Here is a 14,980-nt window from a genome sequence, read left to right as displayed (position 1 = left end):
GAATAAATCACAAATTTTTTAAATAGTTAAATATAACTGTTTTTTTACTGTATTTTTGATCATATAAATACCTTGGTGAGCATAAGAGACACAACAACATTTAAAAAAAATAAATAAAAATCATACCCACTCCAAACCTTTGAAAGGTAGTGTAAGTCAAGGCAGAATGTGAGCTATTATGGTGATGACCAAAAAAAAAAAAATGTTTGAGACAATAATGAAAAATCAGGTGATACTTTTTAAAATATTTTTATCTAAACACAGAAATTTCATTAGGAGAAGGAAGTTTGGCAGGGATAAAAATCAGTGATTTTATTGAAAACACTGTGATATGAGTGGCACATCATGTGTTTAATACTCCAGAAGGTAAACATTAGAGATAAAATATAGCAGGTAGGTATAGACATTACAGAAACCAGCATACAATCTGAACCGATCAATAAACTACACACCAGCACTCTCCTCCAGTGTAGAGAACAAAAAAAATCTAAATGTTTTGGAATAGGACCGTTTTTACATAATAATTAAATTTTGCATTAAAGAATTGCAAATGACCAACAAAATAGCAAAAACATTCACTCCTCCTTTCTGAAAAGAGTGAGAAAAAGAAAGTTCCTAACTACTTTCACATTCTTTGTAGAATAATACAAATAATAATGATATACAACCATCAATCGATACTCAGAATTGGCAGACTAAGCAGACCAACTTTTAATGTCCTATTAAAGATCCCAAAATGTTATCACAAAGTTTGTATGACCTCAATGACACCATTACAGAGAGAGTAAATCTCCACAAATTTGCACTCAAACGTAGTGATACAGGTCTAACATTCATCAGTTTTGCGTGTGTGTGTGTGTGTGTGTGTGTGTGTAAACGGATGGATTCAGTCATAAGTACTCTGTGTGAGAGCTGAATTCAAGTTCAACGGCCACTGATTAGAGGAGAAACTCTATTAAAATATTATACAACCCTTTTCCCAACTGTTCAAAGCAACTTAGAAAAATGACTTAACAATACTGACCTGGTCAGGATGAATCGAAAAGGTTGCACTGTTTTATACCGGACAACAAAAAGAAGCAGTTTTCAATATATGTAATAATAAAACAAATAATAACATAAAATAGCGTAAATTATTTGAAAGCTATTTTCACTGTTAATAAAATAAAGTTGAATATCCTTGGGTTCATACATTACTCGTCTCTCTGTGTTGTTGTTTTTAAACAAACAAAAAAAAAAATCTGTTAAATGGCAGTTGATGGCTATTACAGTGCATGTTGGGATTTTTTATATTTTTTTGTAAACATACCAACTCTCCAGTTATCAACACAATCATCACATCACACATTAGTTTCACTCAGCCTTCTCTCTTACCACATCCTGCTTCTCTCCTTCACCTCGTTCCCTCCTCTCTCTCTTTTTCCCTCCTTTCATCATTTGTCCTACTCCTATACATACAACAGCAATGATATGAATTATGAAGTATATGGAGCTCCAATAGTTGATGGTGTCGCTGGCCTTCAGGAGAACAAATCCCATGCACATGTAGTCGTAAGCCCTCATCTTGAGGAACCAGTGGATCCAGTCAAAGATATTCTGGCCCTTCGGTCCCAGACGGGCTCTGACGGAAGCCTCCATGGCCGATTCTGCTGCGATGCACAGTGGGATGGTGAGAAAAGAGAGGTAGTAACCAACATGGAGGCCATGCCAGTAAGCGCTGATTAACATAGTCCAACCAGCCCTGCCAGAATGTGAGAAAAGAGACAAAGTTGAAGATTATGATGGTCAACAACAGCGCATTTCAACCACAATGCAGTTGAGATGCAATTGAAAGGTCAAATGTACATGCTCGTACCTGAGAGCGTACGCCCTGAAAGGGGCATTGGGGTAGATATAGTGGTGAAGCCACCATTGCACCGTCATGTTCCAGTAGCGCATGCCATGCCGAACCTTCACGCAGAAATCTGTGTTATAACAGTCAATGTTCTGGATCGTTTTGAAGTCGTACTCCACAACTGTGTCTGGATCAGGACTGAAACAAACAACATTTCAAATTCATTATCAACCACATGATCAAACCTCAAATGAGTTTGTAATTTCCTGTAGATGATCTTGCTTAAAGTGTCTTGTAGGTACAGGCTGAAGAAATATAGACGTTTTACTGTGTGTACTGTTTACACTATGGTTGCACAATGTATCAGTACCATATAACTGCCTGATATTAACAGATTTTTTTAAATTGATCTGTACTGTCCAATTTAATTGTCATGCTAATGCTCACTTAAAGTGAATCTTTAAAAACACAATTAATTTAATAACACTGTTAAATGTAATCTGTAGCAATTCTGAAAATGGATATCCATTCACAGAATTTTTTATAGCAATTTTAAATATTAAATCTATTTCAATTATTTCATATTTTCACAGTTGTATATGTGTGTGTCTGTGTATATATAATTGCTGCTGAAAATTCTGTGTTGCCATCACAGGAATAAATTACATTTTAAAGGTGCCCTAGATTATGTTTTTAAAAGATGTAATATAAGTCTAAGGTGTCCCCTGAATGTGTCTGTGAAGTTTCAGATCAAAATACCCCATAGTTTTTTTTTTATTAATTTTTTTAACTGCCTATTTTGGGGCATCATTATAAACGCGCCGATTTTATGCTGCGGCCCCTTTAAATCCCGTGGTCCACGCCCACAGAGCTCGCGCTTGCCTTGAACAGTGCCTTAACGAAGTTTGCACAGCTAATATAACCCTCAAAATGGATCTTTACAAAGTGTTCGTCATGCATGCGTCAGATTATGTGAGTATTGTATACTGTTATATTGTTTACTTCTGATTTTGAATGAGTTTGATAGTGTTCCGTGGCTAACGGCTAATGCTACTCTGTTGGAGAGATTTATAAAGAATGAGGCTGTGTTTATGCATTATACAGACTGCAAGTGTTTAAAAATAAAAATAGTGACGGCTCTCTTGTCTCCGTGAATACAGTAAGAAACGATGGTAACTTTAACCACATTTAACAGTACATTAGCAACATGCTAATGAAACATTTAGAAAGACAGTTTACAAATATCACTAAAAATATCATGTCATCATGTCAGTTATTATTGCTCCATCTGCCATTTTTTGCTATTGTTCTTGCTTGCTTACCTAGTCTGATGATTTGGTTGTGCACATCCAGACGTTAATACTGGCTGCCCTTGTCTAATGCCTTTTATAATGTTGGAAACATGGGCTGGCATATGCAAATATTGGGGGTGTACACCCCGACTGTTACGTAACAGTCGGTGTTATGTTGAGATTCGCCTGTTCTTCAGAGGTCTTTTAAACAAATGAGATTTATATAAAAAGGAGGAAACAATGGAGTTTGAGACTCACTGTATGTCATTTCCATGTACTGAACTCTTGTTATTTAACAATGCCAAGATAAATTCAATTTTTCATTCGAGGGCACCTTTAAAATATATTTGAACTGTAATAATATTTTCACAATACTACTGTTTTTACTGTATTTTTGATCAAGTATGAGAGACTTTCAGAAAGATTTACAAAATCTTACTGACCCCAAACTTTTGAATGGTAGTGTAAACATATTTAGTGATATATTTTGCATGTATTTCACCTGTTCTAATTTATTATGATAAATTATCTTGAGATGTACAGATTAATATTGCTTAAATGTGACTCTGCTGTCCTCTGATGTTGTGCTTTATTGGATCCTGCTTCAAGTCTATTACTGTAACATATAAATTTCTCTTCTTGGATAATTAAAGTTCTATCATATCCTTTCAAAGAACATATCCTGTTTTTCCTGGTATACCGCCAGACTAGATAAAGTCATCATATTTACAAGTTACAGTCAAACTGTAAAAGCACATTCAAAAGCTATCAGGTAATAAAGTGAATCACCGACCTATATTTCACCGTTGGTCCTCCCCCGGGTTTGGACAGCGCTCCCTGGGGGTAACAGCCTAGACCTGCGCTGATGCAGCCTGCCTCTGCCCCACACCATGCGGAGTAGAAACGCATCCGGAATACAAAGAATATTGCCACCATGTAGAAAAACCTGAAACATAACAATACGATCCTCAATATGGTAAAAAAAAATCATGGTAAAGTGAGATTTAATTTTAACACCTCTTTTGGACAGAAAAACTAATCCAGAAAAACTAACCTGTAAAAATAGTTGTGCTCCAGGAATTCTTCAGTGCGAACATAGGACAAGGGAAAGACAAAGTTGACGGCCATAAAGAGAGCTCCGTAAACAGGCACCATCTTCAGCCTCTGCAGGCAGGGCTCTTTACCTGGCAGCGACAGGGGACTGGACTGCTGCAACCAATCTGCATACGTCTGATAGCGGAAGAAGGGACCTGGGGGACACCGGCAAGAGTGGGTGGGAGACAGAATGGAAAATGAAGGAACATGAGGAGAGCATGGTAAGAGTTATCAATGAAGACATGACATAGATGGGCAAAGATGACACGATATTGGGATAGAATGGAGTATGGGTATGGAATCGAATGCAATATTGTAATGAAAAATGAGCCACATCAATGTGCCACAGGGGATGACAAAAGTGAAGCATATGGATGTATGGTTTGGGAGGACAAATCATGGCAAAAAAGGAGCAATAATAACAAAATCAGTTATAAAAAGAAATTGGACTCACACATTACTGAACTAGTAGCAGAGAGAAACAGAGAAAGACAAGTTAGCATACATGCAAAACAGACAGCACAGAATATGTGAACAGACAAAAGCATTCCGGCACATTCAAATCAATATGAAAAATACCTGTCATTATGCCCACATAGCAGTAGCTATATGATATAATGTCACAGAGTGAAGGTTCATGGGAAAGTCCTCCCACAACTGGGGACTTGGTGAAGTCGCTCACTTCCTTTTTCTTCTCCAAGTGATAACTTTGAACCTCATTAGCTAAACTGACCATCTGTGTATTCAAAACAAAACTCATTTAATAATTATATCAAGAGATTAAAACATAGAAAATGTGTCTAATTTTATCGTGTTTTACCTTCAGTGTTAAAAGAAGCTGAATGGCATTGGCAAATGGTGTTGGCTGTGGGAGGCCAAACCAGGTGACTAGACGGAAAAAGAGGAGGTACAGAAACGTCCAGCCCAAAGACAGAGCAGGGGCATTTCTGAATAAAAAAATAAGACAGAGCACAGGGGAATAGCGCCGAATCTTATGTAAAATTGCAGACAGCTACATATCACACTAACCTCCAACTGATCTTTATTATCAGCCATGTTCCTAACACTGTGAAGAAAGAGTGTAGAGTGTGTATCCCACAGGTTGCAATGGAGATGATCAAACCCAAGAGCAATGCCGCCCCCTGCTTGACTGGAGGGCCTGGTAAATAATGCACATGAAAATGATCAAGAGCTGATATTTAAAATCGTGATGAAACAGAAGTAGTGACAGACAATTTTATTTGTATTTGAACATCATAAAAATTACAATTTTGACTAATTCACAATAATAATAAATATTTTGCCAGTAATGCATGAAAGATTGTGATCTATGGGGTGTTTTAGGTTTACGTTTATTGAGTCTATGTGTGTTTGAAGTGAGATTTCAAGTTTTTCTATTTAATATTTTGTATTTTTTGAGATAAAAAAACATTGGCTCAGCCCTTCACACATTCTAAACATATCGTAAAACAATGCCAATGACAATTTGTACCACTTTACCTTTATTTGCCCTTTTATTAACATATTTTAATATGTGGGCTCAAACATAAAGACATAGTCAGACTTACTTAGGTAGCGGAAGAGGAATCCTACAGGTATTGATGCAGCAAGGATTCCTAGGTAGACTAATTCATCTGGTGACATCTTTCTGTTTACACAAATAACACAGCATAACAATTGTCTCACTATTATAATTATATTATATTCATATTCAAGCTTATCCATCCAACATTAAATAGTACTTGGCTTGAGTTAATCAGTTTAGAAAACTGCCAACATTTAGCCAGTTATCCCATCTTTGACTATCACATCATTACTAAAAAAAAAAAAAAAAAATCAGGTGTTGGGGTAATACTTATAAACTGAGCTCTTTAATCTTTGCTCAGATTTAATTTTTCATTTTATTGAACCAAACATTTCCAACTTGACATGGCAGGACCAGGCAGGTCTGTGACTCATGCAGTCACTTCCAGGCACTAGTCATTCAACAACAACATCAAAATATCAACTGACATCTGCATAGTGATTTGAATCATATAGCATAGACTGGCCTTGCAGATAAGCAGATAGCCTTTGGCAATGTAAGACTGGATATACCATGTATAATTCTGAAATAACCACAGCAATACTTACAGCAGTGAGGTATGGAGGTGTGCTATCAAAGACTATTTATTCTGATGGATATTTTATTTCCCGTAGTCCCCTTTAACCGCCCGAGCACTATGTTCTCTCCTCATTCACCACTTCCTACTACCGCATATGTTCAGGCATAGCTTTACGAGTTGCCAGATATTCAACAAAAACTGCAACAACAAATTATTGTCTAAAAAACCGTAAAACATAATTAATTAGTGAAAACATAACTAATAAGTAAATCATGTTTATTTTTTCTGTATCTGTTTTAGGCCTTTTAATAAGTGCTGTTCATAACAGTAACTTCAACAACACACACACACACACAAAAAAGAGAGAGAAAACAAACCAGCGAGGCAAAGGGAAACAAACGAGGTTTGTGTCTATGTAATTCACAAAAATCAGGGCTGCCAACTTTTGAGTTTAGCTTGGAGTGAGAATTATGGAACGGGAGGGGGTGGGGTTGTAATAAGATGAAATAAAATAAAATAAAATAAAATAAAGCTGCAGTCCGCGATTTTTCCTCTTTGTCGCCATCTCTGTTTGAAACCTGCAATTGCAGTCATATACGGAACAGTTAGCTGTACGTTCATTGTGCCTCGGCACAGCTCGTCAGCGCGGATGAATAATGCTTGCTGTCAGTCACCGCACCGGCTACTGTACTTCAGAATCACAGATTCTACGTCTTGAAAGTATGACCAATATAAGAATTTTCACTGGAAAATATCATCTAAACAAGTAAGTAACATTTCTGCCACTTTTGTTCTGACCAACTGAGGAAAAAAGCATTAGGCCTACAATAAATTGCGCTGCCAATGATGATTAAATCTAACAATCGCTTAGCTTAGATCACGTCAAACCGTGCAAATTATTATTACTGTTATATTGTTCTCAAATTGTTAATGTTAATAACATCAGCATTGCGTGACTATGTGTATTTAGTGCGTTACCTGTAGATTGCAATTTCTGTATCCACTCCACAGTCTTTTGCTTTTTGACTATGGGTGAATCTCCAATTGTCACTGATGATTGTCATTTGGATCTTTCTGGATTACAATCCGCCATCAAAATGATAAGTTTAATTATTTCAGCTGCTGTGAGAAAAGGCTATAAATGATCCGCTACCAGCAGCGTCCTCACGTGATAAAACCAACTAGCCTGGACTCCTTCCTTTCTGTTTACGGATGTGACGTAATGACGCACAGACGAACTGCTGCATGCTTGAATTTCCAGCGGAAATCCACCATGTCGCTCTTATTATAAAACATTATTGCAAGCTTACCGTTGTGAATCGAGCTAAGATAATGAAATAGTTTTGAACACTGGCTGGTTATGTCCTTGCTCACAAATTGATTTTGGATCATTTTAAACCAAAAAAAGTTACGGACTGCAGCTTTAAATTAAACAGAAATTCGTTTACAAGTTTAATGATAACATGCATGTTACAATGTTTACATGGAATAGCCTACCTGGTACTGCTTTTATTAGATTTCAATTCATAAGCTTGTGATTCGAATCTGATCTTATTTCAATATAGATTCATTTGAATAAATATCAAGTAGCTACATTTTTCTCAAGGAAAAAAAAATCGCTCAGTTTATGCTGTAAACATTGGGAGCCAATGTTTAAAATGAACAACTTAAATTAAAATAATGAGGTTTTTATAATGTTATAATATTTTTAAAGACATAAGAGTAAAAATAAGAGTAAAAATATAATATATATATAATATAGTGCATATATTTAACAAGATACCCTGATTTCTCTATAGGCCTACTTCATTTTTCTTGCTAACATGCTATGGTCATTAACTTAAATGGATTTCCTGAAGTAAACTGTGTTATGTGTGACATATTGTTTAGGCTTCAATCTGTTTTATTGATGTTTTTTCCACAGTTGAAACACTGATTTAACGATTATTATACATTTTGGTAAGTTGTACTGTATTTTTCAACACAGCCTACCTTCTGATGTTCATTCATGTTTATTTACTAACTAGTTGATCGGTTAGAGATGATCGGTTCACATGCTGCTTGAACTAAGGCGCTACAGCGATTTGTTTCCACATTAAAAGTGTGCCAAAAACGGTATTTATTGTTTGAATTTCGTAATAAAATGGACAGAATTTGAAGCTGAAAGTGTTTAATCTCAAACAAACCTGCTCTGTCTTGTATGTCAAAAAAACAAACAAATAGTTTCAAAGAGAACAGGTGTAAAGTATAAGCACGGTGACCCTGTTGTTCTGTCTTCAGTCAGCTTTGTGTCTGGTGGGCTGACATGAGTGGCGTTTACAACCTTCCACTTGGGTCATAACATCTTGCGTGGCTGGCAAATCCTGGGAGTGTCTGGAACCTTAACTTGAAGCAGCAATATTTGCATCTGGCAGCATTGCTTGTATTGGGATCTGTAAACAATAGTTATTTGTATATATAGTTACATATAGTTATATAGCCTATATAAGTATTATAAGAAAATTTGTCAGACAATTTGTAAGAAAATGTATGAAAAAAAATAGTAAGAAAACATATAAAGAAATTGTAAAAAAATTATAATAAATGTATTTTTATATTGCACTGTTTCATAGTACATTGCCCTGACATGAAAGAGGTGAGATATAGACATATAAACTATATATCAGGCACTGTTAATGTGTTCACCTTCAACTACCCGAAATTTGGCATGTTTTCTCAGACTGTCGTGTACATGTGTACCAAGTTTTGTGAAATCTGGACATTGCAATCACAAGATATAGGTCAATTAATAATTATGGTCCATACCCAAAAATATATTAGCCTATATCTCCACAACCATTAAATTAATCAAAAATTGTAACTTGAATTCTAAACTTTTGCATACCTCAATTTGTGATTGTCAGAGGTGGTCTAGGACAAGTCTGAAAAAATATAAAAATATATAGAGTAATACTGGAATGCAGAAATACACACACACACACACACACACACACAAAAATATGATGATACTTGAGACAGCATGTTAGAAAAAATAAATAAATGGAATAATTGTTGGGCTGCAGCTGCTTCTGAGCTGCTGTCAGGTTATGTGAGAATGTGCTGTATTTATGATTATTTATGCTTGCAGCTGAACACATAAGTGTTTTATTATTCATACAACAACAGGAAATAAGTTTCTTTATAGAAATTTTATAACATATTATGATAAAAGACTAATAAAATTGGCTATTCATTTTCAATGGACATCAGTACAAAAAATATGTTTTATTGGGGTCTATAAAAGTTAAATAAACATTTAATGATCCATAAGCATTTCACAGTCTATGTAGTAGGCCTACATTAATTATATAAAACTATCCTGTGTTAGTACACCATAGTTATACAAATGAACTAGAACTTTTCATTTATTTATGGAAACTGATATAAAAGATTAGTCTTAAAAGATTTCTTATCCTGTGGCTCCCTCTAGTGACAACATTAATATCACAGCCTTCATCTTTCAGTTGAAATGAATTAAATGTATATTGATTTAATTACATTGATTCTCATAAATTTTATTTAGCTGTTTTTTTTTTTTTATTGTTCACACAACACCGTTTTCAACTAAAAACAGAAAACGTTTTATGCATTTTGCCCGTTCATTTACACGACAACTGCATTTTGGTGGCCTGAAAATGCAAACTTTTCAAAACATGTTTCAAAGTGGAAATTTCTGAAAATTATACTGTTATCATCTCCATGTAAACTGCAAAAATGCGAATCTGTGAAAACGGTGACGGCATGTTTAGTCTATCCACCTAATTTTTCAACGTGGAAATAAGGTGTTTTCTGTGAATGTCCGAGACTTTCGATTTATTAGCCACTACAGGAAATAACGAGAGGAATATAAAAGTGCAGTAAACTAAAAATAAGTTGGATAGGCATGCGCGAGGCGAGTGCGCTGTAACAGAGAGCGTGTATGCACAGGCGCTAAGTCTTTATTTATAAAGTGACATCGCAACTACTTGTCTGGCATGTGTAATACAGCGTTTTTAGTCATTTTCGCAGATCCGTGTGAATGGGGATAGTTTTGATAATGTTGTCATTTGTACAAAGAAAACACTTTGCCGTTTTTAGTACATCGTTGTCGTGTAAATGTAGCTACCCTAGTCAGGAGCAGTAAATGATTTTCTCTTTTTCTTTTGTTGTTTGATTAACTAAAAAAATACGTAAAGAACCTTCATGGTCCTGTAAAAATAGTTATGTAATAGTGCTGTATGTTATAATTGATTGAAGTGTATTGTGGTAGTTCTTATTTCTTTTATATCCTGATTGTAAAAGAGACATTTTCAAATATAGGCTATTAGAAGATCAGAAAAACTGCAGGTTTGAAATTTGCAGTACATTCATGGTTATTGTATTTATGAGGTTTACAATAATAAACGTAATTAATTTATTTTCCAACATAACGTACTAAAGACTCAAATGAAATACGCAGTCACGATCTGAATATCTGGCAACCCCTTCAACAGACGGGAACTTTCACTGTGACTGCTAGAGGGCGGCGCATCGGTGCTCAAGCACTCCGGAAACATTTGGAATTCGTTGTTAATAAACTAATGCCGTTTATTTAAATTGTACTGCATTCGTTCAAGCTCAGCACTGATATGTTATTATAATAAAAAATAATAAAAAAATATAATTGTCTTAAATCGAAAGTTTATCAAAACTACAAACTACAGGGCAAAAAAAATCTTTTAATCTGAAAAAGCCAGGTATTTTTATTGCATTTACTTTTAAACTTGAGCAGTCTAATAGTAGGTCTAATGATCTAAAATCTACAAATAACTCTTCTGCATGCTGCTCTCGCCCAACCATAGACGGCGGTATTGTATTAGATTGAGTTTACTGCTCCTTAACATCGTTGAACTTTAAAACAGTTTCTCTTCAAGTACAGCAGTGAGACAGATTGACATCAAGGGTAATGTGTACGCATGCATTTAAATGACATTGTTCTTATACTTTATAGTCCACGTTCAGTGATGCGAATATACTTGTTTATTACAGATGTCCAGTCCCAGAAAAGTGGTCGAGTTGTTCTATGATGTTGTTTCTCCTTATTCCTGGCTGGCCTTCGAGGTACGTAATGTTTTTCGAACTTAGTATAGTTCCTTGAAACTATACTGCTTAATATGTTTTCATGTTTGTATTGATTGTGTTTATTAAGGTGCTGTGTCGCTATAGAAATGTTTGGAACATCGACCTCAAATTTAAACCAGCATATTTAGGGGGAGTCATGCATGGCTCAGGTAATAAGAGTGTATATAAAAATGACATGCACAGCACTCATTAACTATCTATCTATCTATCTATCTATCTATCTATCTATATATATAACATGTATAGAGTATTTTATTAGAAATTTAAGATAGTGTAATGTCTGAAGAACGACAGATAAGGGAGGCTTCTTTAATTGGAATGCAGAACAACTGCAACACAAGCACGCCAGACTAACTCTCTAGTTTCTTCTCTTCCGGGCTTATTAACTTCTTTCATTAACCCTTTAAAAAAATAAAATAGCCATCTGTGTGCTACAATATGTTTGTAGAAACATCTGGGTACTAAGTGAATAAATCCAGGAGGCTCTAGGCCTCAGTCACTTTGACCCACTATGACCCCTATGTGCAGTTCTGTGGTAAACAGTTAGAGTACAAACTGGTACCTGTCCTTGACAATAATAATACGCTGTTCTTTTGTTCTACATGGCCTTCAATATGTTGTCTTGATAACTGTTTCTTTTTAAAAACAGACCACTATTAAAAAGAAGCCATAAATGATAGGAAATTAATTGGAGTGTGTGAAGGAGGATGGGGGGAAAAAAGGGAGAAAATCTCAGCTTTGTTGTCTCCATCAAGAAAATTTAAGTTTTGGCATCTTTTTGCAAAGAGGATAAGACTTTTTCCACAACACGTCACATTAACCTTCATACTGTCTTGAGATGTTACGTCACCCTCCATTTGGCCAAATTTGTCACAACCTGAAAACCATTAAAAAACAGCTAGATTCAGTTAGAGAACATGTTTTTATATAGTTTTGAAATGCATTATTATAGACGTTGCAATGTTGAATGTTGATGGAGTAACACAATTTGAGTATAAAGAAATGTTCAAGAACTTTGGGACAACTTTCTTGTCAAGCCTACTTGTCCATTTGGCATTTCATAAAATCTCACACATGTACTCTCCTATTAGTACCAGACATCGTAGAGCTATATTTTATTTGCATATTTCACAAATAAATCTTCATTGTCACTGGAGCAGACAATATGGGCCCACTTTAGACAGGCTTGACAATTTCACAAAACCTAATTAAAATACCAAAACTGATATGATTTTTATGGTGCATTCTTTAATGAAGTGGCTTAAACACACACACACACACACACACACACACACACACACACACACAAAGGGTTAATGATTAATGGCCATTTCAAACAGGGGTTAAAGATTAATGGCCATTTCAAACAGTTCATTTATCTCTTATGTAATTATTTATTCACCCTGTATAATGTAAATGCATTAAATATGAATCAGGCTTTCCTGGAAGTAATAGCCATGTAACAGCTAATAGAACATACATTTAACAACTGTATGTGACATTGTGCTTTTATAGATAAGATAATACAAGTTTCTTTTATTTCTAGGTAACCGGCCCCCTGGAGTGGTCCCGAATAAGTTTCTTTACATGAGTCAAGATCTGAAGCGGCTGTCTGAGTACTTTGTGATCCCTTTGTCTTCACCTGCAAACCCTTTTGAGGCAATGTTTGAGAAAGGTATTTAAACTGCTGTTTCTATTTACAATGACACTTATGACCACACGCACATGTGGATTTCATTCTCTCATATAGAAAAGAAGAATGTTGGACTGTTTTTAGAGTATTTTTTGTTTACTTAAGGATGTTTTTTTACAATCTAAAAAGGATAATCTTGTGTTTTTAGGTGAATCACTTTCTGTCACAGTCTCTTTTATTTTGTCTTGTCCTCCATCTTTCCATGTAGGCTCTTTGAATGCGATGCGTTTTGTGACAGCTGTAGCAGAGAAGGACAAAGAGGAACATGTGCTGGTGGAGAAGGTGTCAAGAGAGCTTTGGAAAAGAATCTGGAGCACTGATCAGGACATTACCGAGCCTGCCTCATTCATTGAGGTATCATATATCCAAGATTAGCTTTTAAAAGTCGGCATGAACGGAAGTTTGGATAGAATTTTTTACGTATATCCAAGTGATATTGATTTTGTCCTCCCGGAATTGATTGCATTGTAGGAAGTGGGGCGTTGCTAACTAGGAGGCAGATCTGAATGCCAGTTTTCAGTCAGTTGTGGAGGATATTTAGTCCCACCCTCCGCCGAGACGTACGTCATGAAGAAAACAGATGCCGTTTCGAGGAGGAGGGGAGATTAACGTTTTGATTATAGATTAAGAGTGCACATGAATTTAAAAAAAAATTATGATGTGCATGGATAAATAATTTATAACAAACACTGCAACATTCTGTAAAAATAAGATGTAAATTTTGATTTCATGGTGACTTTTAGGTTTCAGATGCAGAACTTACATTATAAAATCGTTAATTACAATAAATTGACATGTCAATCTTCTACTGTTACTTCATAAAACTATATATATATGAAAAAATTTATTGATATCATCCATTGTACTTCACCACTTTACTAAAACAGACTTTGACTTCAGTGTGTTCACTAATGTCTTTCTGTTTTGCACAGGCAGGATTAAAGGCAGGTCTCTCAACCAATGAGGTGGAGGAAATTCTAAACCTTGCCAAATCTCAGCCAATCAAAGACAAACTGAAGAGTGTCACACAGGAAGCACTGGAGTATCAAGTTGGTGCCATTTTATTGCTTCTTTGCACCCTGTTTTTCTAACCAAAATGTTCCTTACAGTGATATTCCCTCCCATTTTTTGCAGTGCTTTGGTTTTCCATTCATTGTGTGTCATGTGAACGGGAAGGCTGAGGTTTTCTTTGGTTCTGACAGATTTGAGCTCATGGCTCATTGCATTGGTAACTTTGTATTTCTACTTCATTAGATAGTCTAATGGTTATATTTATCATTCCCAGTTTACTTGATGGTTTATTGCACTTTATCATGTTTTAAACCATAAATCCCTAAGTAACCTAGGTATATTTCAATCTTATATACCGTTCGTTGTCCAACTATTTTCTTTCTTTGTGTTCCAGGGGAGAAGTGGGTGGGGCCTCAGCCTGTCAAACCCACAGCCAAAATGTGATCACTGCTCCTTTATACTTTGTAAAGTTCAACAACTTCTAATTAAAAATTTACATATGGGAATTCAACAGCAAACATAAACACACAAACAAGCCATGGAGACAGAAATAAAAAGATTCATGTCTATATGCTTACCAATGCTACATTTATTTGATCAAAAATACAGTAATATTGTGAAATGTTATTACAATTTAAAATGTTTTCTGTTTTATTATATTTTAAATTTTAATTTAGTGATGGCAAAGCTGAATTTCAGGTAATATTAGGGTATTAATAATGGGTAGATCATAATATCCAACACTGTTGCTACTCACTCCCGTCTAACAGGTGGCAGAAATGCACTATAAACTAGTCTGAGAACCGCCATT

General features: G+C 35.3%; 2 protein-coding genes across 3 annotated transcripts; one reads left to right on the top strand and one right to left on the bottom strand.

The window, feature by feature from the left end:
• Positions 1-233: 233 nt before the first annotated feature.
• On the bottom strand, positions 234-6,511 carry mboat7 (membrane bound O-acyltransferase domain containing 7). The gene is made up of 9 exons (XM_048153482.1): positions 6,355-6,511; positions 5,790-5,869; positions 5,251-5,380; positions 5,042-5,168; positions 4,801-4,957; positions 4,181-4,376; positions 3,920-4,072; positions 1,856-2,032; positions 234-1,741 (listed from the first exon to the last, which is right to left on the bottom strand). The coding sequence occupies exons 2-9, from the start codon at positions 5,863-5,865 to the stop codon at positions 1,354-1,356; spliced, it is 1,404 nt and encodes a 467-aa protein (XP_048009439.1). The 5' UTR covers positions 5,866-5,869; positions 6,355-6,511; the 3' UTR covers positions 234-1,353.
• A 4,351-nt stretch (positions 6,512-10,862) lies between these two features.
• LOC125242978 (glutathione S-transferase kappa 1-like) lies at positions 10,863-14,738 on the top strand. Of its 2 annotated transcripts, XM_048152130.1 has the most exons (9): positions 10,863-11,080; positions 11,186-11,286; positions 11,373-11,444; positions 11,533-11,614; positions 13,012-13,140; positions 13,367-13,512; positions 14,091-14,207; positions 14,293-14,386; positions 14,564-14,738. In XM_048152130.1, the coding sequence occupies exons 3-9, from the start codon at positions 11,373-11,375 to the stop codon at positions 14,611-14,613; spliced, it is 690 nt and encodes a 229-aa protein (XP_048008087.1). In that variant the 5' UTR covers positions 10,863-11,080; positions 11,186-11,286; the 3' UTR covers positions 14,614-14,738. The 2 variants fall into 2 exon arrangements, with proteins under 2 accessions (XP_048008087.1, XP_048008086.1); XM_048152129.1 differs by having other exon boundaries at positions 10,863-11,286.
• The last annotated feature ends 242 nt before the right edge of the window (positions 14,739-14,980 follow it).

The sequence above is a fragment of the Megalobrama amblycephala genome, linkage group LG13 (assembly GCF_018812025.1).
Source record: "Megalobrama amblycephala isolate DHTTF-2021 linkage group LG13, ASM1881202v1, whole genome shotgun sequence".
In the NCBI taxonomy this organism is placed as follows: Eukaryota; Metazoa; Chordata; class Actinopteri; order Cypriniformes; family Xenocyprididae; genus Megalobrama; species Megalobrama amblycephala.
This window is presented reverse-complemented; position numbering and strand designations above follow the sequence as displayed.